This window comes from Coffea arabica, chromosome 5e (assembly GCF_036785885.1).
Source record: "Coffea arabica cultivar ET-39 chromosome 5e, Coffea Arabica ET-39 HiFi, whole genome shotgun sequence".
Taxonomy (NCBI): domain Eukaryota; kingdom Viridiplantae; phylum Streptophyta; class Magnoliopsida; order Gentianales; family Rubiaceae; genus Coffea; species Coffea arabica.
The window spans coordinates 40911414-40928841 of NC_092318.1; the positions used below are offsets into that span (position 1 = coordinate 40911414).

General features: G+C 33.7%; 1 protein-coding gene across 1 annotated transcript; it reads right to left on the bottom strand.

Annotated features, from left to right (window-relative positions):
• Window positions 1-446: 446 nt before the first annotated feature.
• Window positions 447-4570, bottom strand: LOC113688592 (probable sucrose-phosphate synthase 3). Its single transcript, XM_027206462.2, has 7 exons — window positions 4286-4570; window positions 3717-3848; window positions 3492-3638; window positions 2616-2731; window positions 2354-2454; window positions 1826-2015; window positions 447-721 (listed from the first exon to the last, which is right to left on the bottom strand). The coding sequence occupies exons 1-4, from the start codon at window positions 4568-4570 to the stop codon at window positions 2666-2668; spliced, it is 630 nt and encodes a 209-aa protein (XP_027062263.1). The 3' UTR covers window positions 447-721; window positions 1826-2015; window positions 2354-2454; window positions 2616-2665.
• Window positions 4571-17428: the final 12858 nt, after the last annotated feature.

Here is a 17428-nt window from a genome sequence, read left to right on the forward strand (position 1 = left end):
ATAGTTTTCATTAGTGACGACTTTAAGTAGAGCATTTTTGACAAAAGATCAAGTCGTCAATAAAACACTTCCAGATTGTCGTCACTAATGACAACTATTTAGTGACGACCTGAAATGTCGTCACTAAATAGTTGTCATTAGTGACAACAATCCGGAAGTGTTTTATTGACGAATTGACCTTTTGTCAAAAATGCTCTACTTAAGATCGTCACTAAAAAGCACCGAAAGCCATTGTATATAACTATTTTACTGACAACAATTGTCGTCACAAATGTAACTTAGATTTAGTGACAGTCTCTGTTGTGACAAGGAGTTTTTATTTTCTAATTTGTGACAACTTTTTTTTGTCATTAGATAATTTCTCAATAGCTTAATAATCATAATTTGGCCTGTAATCATTGCTAAATCATTGATTTTAAACAAACCATACAAATAAACATGAACGATTGATAACCAAAAGTATTTGCATTAGATTACATGGTAATAATATAGCATTCTCAAATGCCAAATTCAAGTGTACATTACCCAACTAATGCCTACAAAAATAACATTTGTCCAAAATATCACTTGTACATAAGGTACATTTACAAAAGCAATCACAGTTTAAGAAATTGAAGAACTTTTAAATGAACCACTCCATGAGCAAAAGGCAATTTTGTCTTCAATATTCTTCAACCATAACCATAGTTATCTTCCGAAAGCTAGTATGAATAGCATTTATCTGTCATAAAGGGGTAAAAGAAGTAGGTAAGGGGAGGAGTACAATAATAAAGAACAAGTAATGAGACTTAGATTATTAAGACAAAAATTACAATTCATTAAGAACCTCATATAATTTGGGCCCACATATTACAACACCAGCAAGAAGTTAGAAATCACAGTCCAATCTATACAAATACAACACTGCATAAGCTCAACTAAAGAGCTCTCTAAAACAGTTTTTTTTTTATTTTCTTTCTTCTTTAAATAGCTCAACTTATTGAACAATTAAATTGGACTCCCACAGTAATTGTTGTTTAATCTTTAGATGAATTCGGTGTAGTTGAAGTCCACAGAGAATGGACTCCACAGGTTGGATTGCCATTTTTCTTCAAAATATTTTTAGGTTTCCGTAAATACATTTTCTAATCACTCTTTTATCTCATATACATCATATCACTACGGTATTTTTTTTTTTTTTTTACAAAAACTCCAGAAAATAGCAATCGAAACAGGCATCATACTTCGATATTTTCCTTTGACAAAAAGGAAAACATCATGAAGTCCTGTAACATCATTTGAAGTCAAGTTGTTTCATTCTAGTTAAAAGCAATGGACCAACACATCTACAAAGGTGGAGATATGGATGCTGTTCATTTCCAGTTGTCATCCACACACATAGTTCCAGATAGAGATTCTTTTGCTCAGGCAATTGATAGTGAATATTTTCCTAGGCCTTAGTAGTTAAATGATATACCCTACGCCCAGACCAGAACAACATTCTTGTGGCTTTGTTCTAATATCAGATATTTTGATCTGGATGTGTGTTAGTCCAACCTTTCACATAATTACACAAGAAATGAGGCATTAATGTGAACCAGTATTTTGTCAGTCTGAAAACCATTTTTAAGACTAGGCGACCTTGGAAGCCAAGCAATTGGTTAAAATTTCCCACTACTGATTCTAGTTTTCAAACAGGATCCAAACTAGTTTTCTATGTACAATAACTACATGCTTGTTCAGCTATTCTCAGCTTACCCCAAGGGTGCTTTTATTCTGAATTCGCACTTTCTCAGCTCAAGTTAAAACAGATGTCAAAACCAACAATGAATACCGAAAAACTTGCCTTAATTAACCAAATCAGAAAACTTGCGCAAGAAACCCACTGTAGCTTGGTGATGCTATGCTACTGGTCTTAAGTGTAGAATTTAGAAGCCTAATTTGATTCTCTGTCTCAATTTCGTTTCCAAATCCTCCGTTGATGGAATCTTCCCACCATTCCTCAAAGTTCTGGACCACCAGACCTTTAATTCATCCTGTTAGGTGAGCACGTAGAAAACAATTGGTCTCAACACAGAGATAGATTCAAGAAATCTACCATTAACAACTAAACAGAAAATTCAAATGGAAATGAAAACCCAAATAGTACCAAGCATCAGATACCAAATACAAAAGCATTAAATATTTACACCACCACAGCCGAAATAACATATAGCTCACATTTTACTGCATTATCTGGGATAATTACAGAAGAGAAGTTGAGAAACACCTTAATTTTATTTAAACCATGTAAAATCAGTTAGCATACTAAATGAAAGTCATAACTGTAATGGTGGCTTAGATGCTTTTGAACACAAATATAGAGGGAATTTACCTCTAAGAAGTCCTGATTGGACACATACTGACTCCCAATCGAGCATTTAATACCTCCAACACTCACAGAAATGGAAGTTTTAGAATCTTTCACTGGTTCCCCTGCTTGCTCCACCGTTAATACACATGCCAAGGACAAGAAAGGGAAAGTGGTAAAGTACATAAGATAAATAAGTACCATCAGTGCTTATAAGCAATAAATGGTTTCCAAAAGTAGCATCCTGAAACAGATTTCCCAAAATGCAGTTTCACATATGGCTTACCTGTAATACAAGCAACGTAGTAGCCAGTTCCACCTAATCCTGCTTCCCATTTACCAAGTCGCAAGCACAGGAAAAGACCTTCCAAATGTAACAGTGAGACATCGGAGTTTATCCATCTGAAGCAGAAGCTACTTCTAAGAGTTCAGCATTTAAAAAGGTGCTCAGTACAGATATATAAATAGCATTGGAATTAAATTTTATTAAGAAAGACTGAACCTATGCAGGGATCCCAAATACTTTAGAATGACAGAGGGTAACACAGACAGGAGACGAACAACTTATCATAACATTGGAATGCAATAATAAGATTTCCTCCTTGAGTAGCAATGTTTATCATATCATCATCCAAAACCAAATAATTCACTGAACTTAGTTGTCAAAAAGGCACCATATCATTCACCGCTTTCTAAAATACATCAACAAGGTGTAAGAAATAGACAACAGGCAAATACCAGTGTAGTTAAGAGCACTGTAATTCTCCAATAGGACCATCTCTCCATGAAAATCAACTATCTGTCTGCCTACATTCATCAGATTACCATTCGAACCATCATATTACCTTTTATCTGGGGAATTTAACAAAAATGGAGTCAACATCTGTCTCCCACTCAGGGCCAGTTCTTCCTTATCTAATTCTCTGCTTTAGTTCCTCACATACTGACCAATCTACTCCCATTATACTTATAGAGCCATATAAGATCAATCTTTTTTGCACGGCAAAAAAAGAGCATGCAGTCAAAACTCATATGCTCTATTTTTGTACAATCAAACCTCGTAACATATACAAATTTTGACCATGAAGATTGTAAGTGTTCAGTAATGCACAGAATACATAGATTCAAAGTCTAACATAGATAGAAAGGAGTATATACTTACCCAAACATCACAATAATTGGGAATTCCATAGCAGGGACCAATAGCATCAGCATAATGAGCTGCAAGTGTGGTAATATTTTTCTTTGGATCTGGTCTTGACAATGCTAGAATCATTGGCTTGTGGGGATTTGTGAGAAACCGCATTACCTGTCAAAACAGTTACTAAGATGTAAGGTAAACATTCCCAGGTAAGAGCAAAATCAGTTATGAAAACCACCTACTCACTTCTGACCATATTGGAGGGAGTGCTTTAGGTGAAGTACCATCACCATTGGTTAGTGCTACAAGTTCACCATCGACTTCGGCTGTGTCTTCTTGTGCTATGACATTGCTGAAGTCCATCCCAGGAGGGATAACCTGAAAAATGTAGCTAAAACTAGCAGATATTAGAACCTTCATAAATGTATATACACTTGAGCAGATGTCTAGACTTTCTCATGATGCTCTCCTGGCTGCAGAATTCAAGAACCTAAGTGAAAATCATAGTCTCATTGACAACAGCCATCTGCCATACTAGTGCTTAATAGGAAATAACAAAGGCAGATCATACATGTCTAATGAAATCTTCTAAGTTCCTCAAAAGAGGCATGCTATCAATTAAAAACCATTACTGCACTGGAGTAATGAGCCTTGTCTTAGTAGCTTACCATTCCAGGGAATTACTTTAGTTGAACAAAAAAACAAAGAAGCAATAACTATCTAAATTGCTTTGCTTATTTTAAGAACCAACACTAATGCACAAGTTTCAGCTAAAGCAATAGCACATCAATTTAATTTCTCAACAGTATGCTTACCGCCATCCTTGGCATGTAGCGACCATGGCAATTGACCCCTCTTCTTGCACGGGCCCTCAAAACTTTCTCAAGCTTTACATCAAATCCATCATATAGTCCCCACTGTTCATCAATCTCCTGCTTGGTGCTTGTAATAACAAGTTCTGCAGCATCAAGTGAAAGTTCTTCTGCTTCTACCCTACGCATAATTTTGTATGTAGAATTAATGTCCTCTTTTGATTGCCTTCCTTGTTTCAGAAGTTGTTCTAGCTTGTTTCTACCGAGTGAGTGCCCTGTCAGAACCATATGCAGTCAAAACTCATATGCTCTATTTTTGTACAATCAAACCTCGTAACAAATACAAATTTTGACCATGAAGATTGTAAGTGTTCAGTAATGCACAGAATACATAGATTCAAAGTCTAACATAGATAGAAAGGAGTATATACTTACCCAAACATCACAATAATTGGGAATTCCATAGCAGGGACCAATAGCATCAGCATAATGAGCTGCAAGACAATTCCTCAATGCCGGCTGTAATAACTCCCATGGCAGCGGAATTCTCACCCCCTGTGACCTCAACTCGTCATCCCTCCCCTCACTTCGCAAATGCTGAATTTCTTCCACAACATCCTCAATCTCATTGTGACCCCTCGAGTCACCCGAAAGCCCATGGCTATTTTCAGTAAAATTATCAGGTTTTTGGGTAGTAAAATCATCGAAATCAGATTTACAAGGGCAATCCTGACTTGCCCAATCTGCCGAAAATTTGCAAAAATCAAGCTTTGACCAACTGGGCATTTGCGAGATCTGCTTATAATAACAATCAAGGGCAATGCCTACAATGGAAGCTCGTTTAGTAGACTTCACCGCCATCTGGGGTTCGAGAGGAGGCGATAGAACGCCGACTAGAGGCCGAGACGAGGGGTTATTGTTAATGGGGTTCGATTTATTCGAAGGGGGATTTCGAGAGGAGTGATAAAGAGAAGGTTGAGAGAGATCAGGGATTGAAATGAGCACGGGTATACCCGAATGAGCCTTGACTTCAGATGAGTAGAGGACAAGAAGGACAGCTTCGAAGCCGGCGAGATTAGGGGTGGGGGAGATAGCGGATGTGGTGGAGGAGGAGTGGATGCGGGATAGATAGAAGGAGGAGAGGAGAGGGATATAGCAGAGGACAACGAGGCGGAGTTCGGAGTCAGCGGAGAGGAAGGTGTCGTATAGCCACAGGCAAAGAGAGTCGTCGTCGGAGCCGGATGAAGGGGAGGAGAGGGAAGATGAGATGGAAGAATAGGCGGCGGAAGAGAGGAGGAGGGAGCGGGCAGGGCGGTCGGAGTCGGCAAGGAACGAGAGAACTGAGGAGGTTCCGGGGAGAAGAGTGGAGAGGAGATGGATTCGAGTGCGGGCTTTTGATATGGACTCCCACCAGGAGTGCATCGAGTCGGAGTTATTTGCTCCGGCAGCGATGCGGTGGGGAGCAGGACCACCGTTTTGGTGGTTGAAGGAAGTGGAGTTGGATGGGTTAATCTCGGTGGAAGAGGTGGATGAAGAAGGGGATCCACTCCTACCACTATAGCTAATTAAAACCTTCACCTTCCCCAAACTCAATCTCTCAAACCCGTTTCCACCACCAACTCCGCTGAAAACCTTTATCTTGCACAATAAAAAAATGAAGTAATGGTATTCACAACTAAAATAATTCTAGTGGAGATGATTTCGCCCATAACTCAAACAATATCCAAAAAACTTGGGCACAAATTTTCATATCAAATTAACTGATAATCATTCTAAGTTAAGTAGTCACAAGTTTATTTACACTAATGAATTATTTATTTATTCAATTATTTTTATTCTAATGAAGTTATTACATATACAAGAAAATTAAATTAACAAGGAGGCTCGTAAGTATATAACAGTTAAAAATCATTAGAGAACACATAATGATTACAAAAACACAATGCTTTTTTTTTTATTTTTAATTTGGTTTGAAGCATAGATTTTATTGCTATAGTATTATTCTTTATTTTTTAGTACAAAAACACAAATTTTCATCAATATAGGTGGCAAAATTTGTTAATTACATATAAGTGAAAATATACTTTTATAATTTGTAAATATTTTAGCCCTGCAATTTTTTATAATTGCAGCACTAAAGTACATCATTAATTGAAAATAACGAAAGTCAAATTCTACAGTTATAACAGACTTTCATTAAAAATAATCAAATGCTATTAATAAGACATTATTGTTAAGTCAAAATCAAAGAAAATTTAGTGATGCCATAATGTTATCACTAATTTATTCAAGATTATAATGACAAGAAAAGTCGTCACTAATTAAATTGCTAGTTTTTAATATTGTCAATTGCTAGTTTTTAATACTTTTGTGAAAATATTGATAATGGTTGAGAAAATTTTGTTACATTACCGCAAGTGATAAATGTACTTTTGTTCTTTTTGAAACATTTATTTTAATGTTTAATTTTGTTTAAAACTATTGTACTAGTATAGATTTGCAAGACAAAACTTAAGTTCTCAATAGTTAAAAAATTCATTACATAGAAAACACGAAGTAGTAGTTGCAAAATGTGTATAAATTACAAATATTTTAATGTGTATAAATTACAGTTTATTTTAATGTTTAATTTTGTTTGAAACTATTTTACTAGTATACATTTGCAAGACATAGATTTATGGGTAATTTCTTTTTTTTTTTTGCTTTCACATATTTAATTTATGTTAAATACAAAACCTACCAGTTTCCCTTCCATAAAAATATTAGTGCAACACTTTTTAAATTTTACTTACAAACATTTATGTATTTAACATAAATTAAATGATTTGGAGTGAAATGCCCATAAAGAGCAGAATATTTGTTCATGTAATGGAGGAAACCCACAAAGAGTTGGTACTTTATGGGCCATTTCTTTTTTAAAAAAAATATAATTTATGTTGAAAAGATAACCTGCCAGTTTTCGTTTTGTAAGAAATCAGTGTAACACTTTTTGAATTTTACTTACAAACATTTATAAATTTATCATAAATTATATGTTTGAGAGTAAAATGCTCATAAAAAGTTGGTACTTTGAATAGATAATGCTCATTTGCCCATAAATTACACTCCCTGAAGGCTATTTTGTTAATTACTTTGTAGTACTTTGTTATTCCTTTGCTAATACTACTTGGCATGTAGTACAAAGGATAAATCTGGCATAAATTTCTTATTCCATTGATAAAAAGACCTGTCTGCCTTATAACTATTGTAATGAAAGATATATCTTTAGAGTTTATAACAAATTATTACTTAAGTTTGAGAAAATTATAAAATATTTATGCATAGTTTATCAAGATACCATTCGCAATTTCCTAATAAAAAAATAGGGGCTAAATTGTAAAAGTTAGGGTGCCATAATAGAAATAATAAAATTGGGGTATTACATATGGGGGTTAAATTGCAAAAGTTAGAGTGCCATAGTAGAATTAATGAAATTGGTGAATTACATATGGGGCTAAATTACAAAAGTTAGGGAGTAATAATAGAATTAAAGAAATCGGTGTACTACATATGGGGCTAAATTGTAAAAGTTAAGGTATCATAATGGAATTAATGGAATTTTTTACAACATTTGGGGTTAAATCGCAAAAGTTAGGGTGGCACAGTAGAATTAATGAAAGTGACTTAGAAATAAGTACTTTAAACAGTGACGATCAATTCTTGTCACTAAATCCGAATCGGTAGAGTGACAGTGACGATATTAGAAGTTGTCACTATATAGAGCATTTTAGTGACAACTTTTTCAAGGTCGTCACTGAAGACTTAGTTGCTTTGAGCAATTATGACAACATTCCTTGTCGTCACTAAACAACCACGTTTTGTGACGACTTTTGTCGTCACTAAAAAATGTTGTCACTAATGACCATATTTCTTGCAGTGTAGTTTGTGACGAAAATAACGGGTCGTCACTAAACATTTAGTTGCTTTGATGCAATTGTGACAACTTTAGGTGTCGCAACTAAAGAAGCTCCTTTTGTGACGACCTATTGTCATCACTACAAAATGTTGTCACTAATAACTTTTTTTTTAGTGATCAGTGACGACAACAAAAAGTCGTCCGTAAATAGGCCAAGCAATAGTGATGATGTTCTTAATGTCGTCACTATTGTGTGTTCTAAACACTCCCGCGCTCTTACTAAATCTTGGCGGGAATTTACTAGTGACGACTTTTCTAAGTCGTCACAAATGAGTTGGCTCCCATTAGAGGTTTGTGACGAGTTAGAAAGTCGTCAATAAAGGATCCACTTTTGTGACAATTATTTTTCGTCACAGAGAAAAGTTGTCACTGATGACCAATTTTCTTGTAGTGTCTCAGTGTGTTTGGTTTTTAAATTTATCCTTTCCCACCAAATATAAATATATATATATATATATATATATATATACACACACACAAAAACTGTGCTCTTGGCTCACGTTAGCATGGAAATCGCTCACCCTTCCCCCCCCTCCCCCAACCCTCATTTTCGTGTCCAAACCCCTTTGCTACTATTGGGTTTATATTTACACTGTATTGCTGAAGACCCCATTTTTTGTAGTACTGTTGTTTAAAGCTCTTAAAACATGTAATCAGGTATCTATGGTGTGGACAATGATCATTTTCAAAAGAGTATTAGCTTGTAAGCCTATGATTGTAGTTGCTTAATGTATTTTATATCAGGTTGGATCCTTAAGCGAGTTCCTGCTTTTTGTTAACAAGGTTGAATTCTCATTATCTTCCCTCCTTTTACTCGTAAGATGAGAGAGAGAGAGAGAGAGAGAGAGAGAGAGAGACCCTCATCCTGTTTAGACTTTGGAGGTAACAAGATTGTTCTTTTTCTTTGGCAGGGCATCAGAAGCAAAGTAAATGAATCTTTCCGTGGCAGATTTTGAGCCCCTATGTTTCAGACATAAGCTTGAGGAAGTCCAAAACAAAATTTTCTGAGGGGTCTAACTTACATTTTGAGTTCGTTAGAAACTTTTTTGCAGCACGGAAGAGTACCTAGGAAGAAGTGGTGCTATGGAAAAGGGCAGGCCCAAAAGATGGCATCCTGCAGAGTGGAAGAAGTGAGTGAAGTTTAGACGGGCCTCAAACCGTGAGATTGAAAGTTATGTAGAATGGAAAAAACTTATGATGTAAATGCTCATAGAACAACAAGAAACACTTACCATGCATGCAGGGATTAGCAGACATCATGCTTTACTTTTCTATTTTGGTTTTGTGATCAGGATCTATTGGATTTAACTAGGGCTTAATAGGGTCGAACCAGCCCAAACATGGCCTGTTCGACCCTAAGGGTTCCTTTGGGAGTTGAGGATTCGAACGGAAAAGAAAGGGAAAGAAGAGAAAGCCTGATTTTCCTTTGTTTGTGAGTTTTAAGTAAGAGAGAAAAGAAAGGAAATGGGAGAATGATTAGTGGGCAAAATTTTTCCTCCCAAATTGGAGAGAAATGGAGAGAAAGTTGGAGGAAACTTGTAATTTTTTTTTTAAATACCTCTTTTATTCTTAAAAATACCATGAACAAATATTTAATGACTTTCATATTCAAAATCATTCCACTAATTCTCAAAACTTCCAAACAACATAACAATCATTTCTCTTCTCTTCTCTTCTCTCATAACTTAAGTTTTCCCTTCTTCTTTTTTCTATCCTAAACTCCCAAACTTAGCCTAAAGAAAAGAGGCTAAACTTATTATAGTTCTAGATCAGGCAAAGTTTAGATCTAAATTTGAGCCCAGTCTGGACTTCTATGGGCTCAACCTAATTAAAGCCTAGCCCATTATTATATGCATACGCATATATATATATATATATATATATATGTGTGTGTGTGTGTGTGTGTGTGTGTGCATCCTATTGTATATAACTATAAATGTATTATTTTTAAATATAAAATTTAATAGAAAGTGAATGAGATTCATTATATAAATACATTTTCCATGTTTTATTATGAACTTTACTACTTAATGATTATAGTAATTATATTAAAAGAATTAAAAAGTAATTAGTGAACTTGAATTAAATCCGAATTAGACTCAAAATTCGAATGTATTGTAAGCCAAATATGAGCTCACACATATTATCCCAAAACCAATAGTGAGAAACCCAAATATCTTACTAACTAGGAGAGCCGTGCCCTGAGATGATTGATTTGACAGCCCAGCCCTAGATTGAAGTGCTCGTGACGCAACTTCTCGAATATTTAGTGGAACAATCAATGTATACTGTACATATGATTATTTCGTGCTCTGAATTTGATTTTGCTTTCGTTGTTGCCCTAATTCTAGTTGATGATTGTTCACTGACTCACTGTTTGCTCTAATGATATAAAATCATAATTTTATATTATCTAGTTTGTTGGCAATGCACTACATCCCTCAACTTTATCCCGAGTTATTGGGTAGAGGCTACAGAATCGTTAGGCTAGGCCAATTCTACTTAGGTTCCGTTTGATAAAACTAAATATGAATTCTGAAATCTGAATACTGAAATAATTAATTTGCTGAATTTTAAACACTGAAAAGAAATATATGAATATCTGAATTTTAATGCTAAATCTATTTATGCTATTTGATAAATATTTATAACTGAATTCTTAATAAGTTTAATTTGATAATTTTGTCCTTATATCTTTTCATTCAAAAAAGAAATAGAACCTATGATTTAATTAGTTTAAAGTTGTTAGGTATGAAAATGACAATATTTATTTTTAAATCAAATTAATATAAAAGATGAAATATGTTATATGAGAAGTATGGAGAAGATGTGAAAAACATTAAAAAAAAAGAGAAAAGAGAAACAGAAAATCATTGATAGAGAATATCAGATTATTTAATTAGATTAGAATTTTGAATATAATTAACAAATAATGGTAGATTTGGTAGATAAGATAAGATAGTTGAAGTAATTCTATTGATTCTTACCAGAATAAAACATTCAGTTAGGATTCTTGTTGTGATACACACAAGTTGCTTAATAAGTTCAGCAGATGGATTTCCATTTATCAAACACTCAAAACATCTGAATGTCTGAAAAGGTTCAGTTTCAGCACTTTTTTATATTATCAAACAGACCTTTAGGTTCCGTTTGATAAAATTGAATCTGAATTCTGAAGTCTGAATTCTGAATTCTGAAATCTGAATACTGAAACAATTAATTTGCTGAATTTTAAACACTGAAAAGAAATATATAAATATCTGAATTTTAATGTTAAACTTATTTATATTGTTTGATAAATATTTATAACTGAATGCTTAATAAATTTAATTTGACAATTTTGCCCTTATATCTTTTCATTTAAAAAAGAAATAGAACTTATGATTTAATTAGCTTAAAATTGTTAGGTATGAAAACAATAATATTTATTTTTAAATCAAATTAATATAAAAGATCAAATATATTATATGAGGAGTATGGAGAAAATGTGAAAGTCATTAAAAAGAGAGAAAAGAAAAACAGAAAATCATTAGATAGAGAATATTATGTTGTTTAATTAAATAAGAATTTTGAACATAATTAACAAACAAAGGTAGATTTGGTAGATAAGATAAGGTAGTTGAACTAATTTTATTGATTATTATCAGAATTAAACATTCAGTTAGAATTCTTGTGCTGAAAAAAATATATACAAGTTCAGCACTACTTAACAAATTTAGCAAATAGATTTTTATTTATCAAACATTCAAAATATCTGAATGTTTGAAAAGGTTCAGTTTCAGTACTTTTTTATGTTATTAAACAGACCCTCAATCTTAAACCATTAAACTTTGCTTATAAGCACATTTTATTCTCTACTTAATATTTTAGGGTAAAAGTGCCCTTTCAATGTTAATTATTTTTCTATGTTCTTTTTCTCCATTTTTCTTTCCTTTTTAGCTTGTGCTTTTTTTCTTTTTTTCTTATTCTCCCATGACTAGCTACTTTTTTCTTTTTACTATTATTACATATATATTACTACTTTTAATCTATATGAACTAATTATTCCTTTAATCTTTTACGTTTAATTTTTAGTACTAATAATAATGGTAGCCTATACTTTTCATTTTAATTACTATCTCATAAAAATGATCTATTCAAAACTCAATGAAGAATAGGTATTTTTGTTTAATTCATATGGTCAGACGGTTTACTAGAATTCTGTTAACAAAAATTGGAGTTCAATTCACATTTCCAAACTATATAGATAGTAAAGAGTAAAGATAAATAAAAATGCTAGTGGTGTATTTTAGTTGATATTTATTATTAAATATTACGTATCTATGCGTTCTAGTTTGTGTATATTTATTTCGATAATTTTAAGTTCCTAGATTATATATGCTTTTCATTGTGATGAATATATAACATTTTCTCATGTCATATTGTTAGTCATGAACTCCTAATAGCAAAAATACGCAAGTAAACAAATTACAGCAAGAATAGAATTATAAGTAGAAGAAAATTAAAATATTATTATAACAATAAAATTAGTAATACTAATAGGACAAGGAAAGAAACAATAGCAATGAGGGAAGGGCAAAAAGGAAAAATGAAAGCCAAGTAATAGAAAAAAAGGAAATGTAAAATGGAGAAAAACAAATATATATCTATATGCATATATGCATAGTGATGGTTGTTTTGTCCAAACATCAAAAAAGGGACATTAAGTGTCTAGTAAAGAAGTTTACAATGTAAACTGTAATTGGAGACCAAGTGTAGGTTGGGTTAGTGCATTTAACTCTAATTTTTGGGTTAATTCCATTTTGTCACCTTAAACTATATACGGAATCTCACTTTAATCCCTAAACTTCAAAATGGGACACTTAAATCCCTAAACTATAGAATGTGTTCCAATTAAGTAAAATTGGTGACGGAATTCAAAAAATTAATGGTGTATTAGGAATGTGGAGAACACGCTCCATTAATGTGATTGTGTCTCTATTATAAACCAAAAGAATAGTGACATAAGATAATTTTACCTTTTTTAATTCCTTCTTCTTTGTTCTTCCATTTTCCTTTTTGTTTTTTTCCCTATTCTTCTTCTTCCCCATCCTTCCCAGTTGTATCCCCACCTCTACCACCCCATCCTCCACCACTATCACTCTCTAACCTCTCCCTTCCCCCGCCAACCCACTATTTCCAATCCCTTTTCCACCCCTGCATTTTGCTGGTCACCAAAACCCATCACGACTAATCCATTCTTAATATTGACTCTCCCCTCTTTTCTATCATGGCTGATCTCCACCTGCTTTAGCCATCATCCAATTTCCTACTTTTCTATGTTTCTTTTCAATATCAAAGATTTCAAGGATAAAACATGCATCAAGAAGTTAGAAAAGATTTCAACTTGAAGCTTGAAATTTGTTTTTGGATGTGTTGGTATGGGTTCTTCCATGAAGGTTTGCAATGGCCTTGAAGGTTTTATTGAGTGAAATAATATTGAAAGAAAAGGCAAGAAACTTATCGACAGCAATTCCCATAATTTTCCCCCTTTATTAATGCATACTAACCTTTTGTATTTGAATCCGATTGTGATATCAATTTCGAAGTCTCAACCAAGTAGACATTCAATTTTTTTTCATCTTTTAGACAATTTAGTTCACATCCCCCGCTTTGTAGTCTAAATTATGCATTGTACTTGAAATTTTCCTTTTTGGCCTGACGATTTTGGACGATGAGCATAAAGATGACCTAAAGGCCTTTTCCTCTTTAATCAACCTTTGTGTCTCCTGTTGAAATTGATGTGTCTCTTGTTGCAATTGATGTGTCTCTTGTTGCAATTGATATGTGTTAGTAGCTATTAATTCAACTATTTCTTCAAGAGACATACCTGACATGGATGACGGTTCTTGAGACTTTAGCTGTTGAAAATCTATTGGCCTTTGTTCATAATTAAAATTGGAATCATCCCACTATTCTTGATCATACCCGTTTGAATAAGGGTCATATCACGTTTGATATTGAGGTGAAAAATTTTCAAAAGTATCGATTGGAGCACTTAGACCATCTTGAAATGCAGGACATATGTCGATTGAATGATCTAAGGCAAAATAAGTTCCACAATTTGCAACAGCCCATTGATCATTAGAAAAAACACGAGTCTCATAACCCCTTCTAGAAATAAAATCCTGTCTATCACCAAAGTACGGAATGTTAGCAGCCATAAACTATATATAAAAAAATAAGAGAAAAATAAAAAAAATGAAAACAAGATGAACTCAAAAAGAAACAAATTAATCAGGCACCAGTCCCCGGCAACGGCGTCAAAAATTGACAGGTGCCGAACCTGTGCAATAATAATAAATGAAACCTAATTGCCACCAAAAGTAGTCAATAATCAATTTTAGGTACTGGAGCAGGGACTCTAGGTATGCAATAGGTTACTTGATTCACCCTATTCCCGAAGAGTTTGTTTAATCCGATAAACCCGAATTCATTATCTGACTAAAATTCACTAACTAATAGACAATGACAAGCATGGTCGTCTCCTCAGGAACTAGGGAGAAATTTATTTCCTTTCAAGTCGAGATAAATGGGGGGTTTGGAATTAAATGCTAATGAACTAAATAAATCAAATATAGAAAATAATTAATTAAAAGAAATAATTGGGAGAACTCTAAACAAGGGTACACTTCAGAAATGGTTCATATAACTGATCATCGATTCAAATATAATTCCAACATTTATTAATAGATTGGTTATAGTTGTCATGCACGCGATAAACAATCAACTCTTCCTTAATTTCTCGATAGTTAAGGTACGACCGTTAACTATTTCTCTAACCAAAAAACAACCCTAGATACGACCGTAGGATTTAATTTTTAGATTGCATTAATAATTAGAAAGGTCTAATTCTAACTAACAAACACGCTACGAGGGTTTGTTTAAGTTATATCGTTCGTTTCTCTGACATAAACCCAATTACGCCAGTTGCTACTGAGATAGAGATAATCGAACAATTACAGATTCAATTACCCCTATTTAGCAAAATAGCCTATATGAATAATTAATTATTGCGCACTAATCAATCATACACAAGAGCTATAACAATTAAAAGCAGGAAACATATAAATACCAAGAAATGAAAGAAACAATTAAAAATGGTTTAGATCTCACAGTAATTGTCGAACCAAATCGTCAGTTGCCCCCTTGACTAGAATTAGGGATTTAGTTCTCCATAATTAGAGAACAAGCCATGCAAAAAATTGTTCCAAGCTTTTCCATCGTTTTTCCTCCCAAAAGTGCTAAGGAGGAAAAAGTAAAAGACCTAAGTACCTCCGAATTGTTCCCCCGTTTTCTCTCCAAAAAGCATAAAGAAAAGCTGATGCCTCCTGTCTCTTGTGCGGCCAGGCCCACCAAAGAGAAACTCACGCTACTGACTTCGTAATAGTCCAGAATTCTAATCTATATCAACTTTCCTTATCTAACAGATTCCTAAAAAGAATGATTTCCTAATAGTACTCAACTGTTAACTAGAAAAAGGCAATAGTTATTCCAGCATTGCCTCGGACTCGGAATCCACAATTCTTTGGAAATTGCCTCTGTACGCGTGAGATCCCGACTTTTCGGCTTTGAGCAGTGAGTTTAGGCATGCCCACATGCAAGCGTTAGATGTTTTTCACTAGAAAATCTTCATTTAAGCACTTTTCATTCCCGCTCCTGAAAGAAGCACAAAATATCAAATATAAGTAGAATCCGACAATTAAAATAATATTTAGCTAAAATCAAGGGGAAAATAATTATAATTTGGATGACAATTTCACATTCTATCAATGTGTAGCCGAAATTCTTGTTTGGAAAGTAGTGTGAAAATAGAGCAAGTGACTGAGCAAGTCGTAGAATGCAGGTTACAATACGCGACCTTAGGAATACGCGACTTAAGGTAGCGTATTGCTATCTCGCGTATTCGAATCTGCAAATTTAACTCCATTTCAACTACAATTTTCTCAATGATGGAAGCCAAACTAACTTTTGTGCAAAACACGGCCTCAGGAATACGCGACTTAAGGTAGCGTATTGCCATCTCGCGTATTCGAATCTGCAAATTTAACTCCATTTCAACTACTATTTTCTCAATGATGGAAGCCAAACTAACTCTTGTGCAAAACATAAAAGTTGTAGCCCTTTGAGTTAGCTTTCCAATGCTTCATGAATCATCCAATTTCGAGCTCTGTGGGCTGAGTTATGGCCAAAATACTCTTGGCTGGTCAGAGCTATGTTTCAGCTTTCGACCATGCACATGTACTTCTGTATTTTGACTTTTTGACAAGGAAAACGAGTAAGCTAGACTTTGATGTCTTCTTACCAAATGTAGATCTATCTCTTAACTTCAAAATATATAAGAATCACCTCAATCTGATGCATGTAGCTCAAGATATAGCTGAAATACCATGATGTGTCAAATCTGGAAAACTTGCATTTCTTTTGTTCTTGCTTGCATTTCATCTTTGCACTTTATGTCTTCTTTAAACTATTTCAAATCATTAATAATCATCCAAATATGTTCTCAATTCACTCCCTTTGATGATTGAATCATTAAACTTATAAAAACATGAAGTTTTCACCATTAAAATTCATATAAATGCAATTTTTACCACTTAAACCACAAAATATACATTTTCACTAAAATCCTAGTTAATTAGCTATAAAAGTGACTAAAACACACCAAAATTAACTAATAAAACACACTTAAAAACATGTAAGATATATACTTATCACAAACAAACACTTCTACCACTTGGGTCGGGTCAAACTTCGGCAGCACTTCGGATCCGATGAAAAGGCTACTGTTGTTGGTGATAATGCTACTTAGGGAAGAAAAACTAGAGGGTGAACGACAACTATGGGGGAAGGAAAGGAGGTTGTCTACTGCATCAATTGGTTGGGTTTTTTTTAGTGAACTCCATCCTTTTTTTCTTGATATTGGTTGAAAAAGTTGAGAAAAGGGCATGATGGAAGAAGAAAAAAAGAAAAAAGAAAAAAGAAAAAGGAATGAAGAAGAAGGAAAAGACAAAAAAAGAAGAAGATGAAATTACTTTTATGTCCCTATTTTTTTTGGTTTGTACCACTTACACAATCATGCTATAGGAGGGTGCTGTTCACACTCCTAATACACCGTCAAGTTTTTTGATTCCATCACCGATTTTACTTAA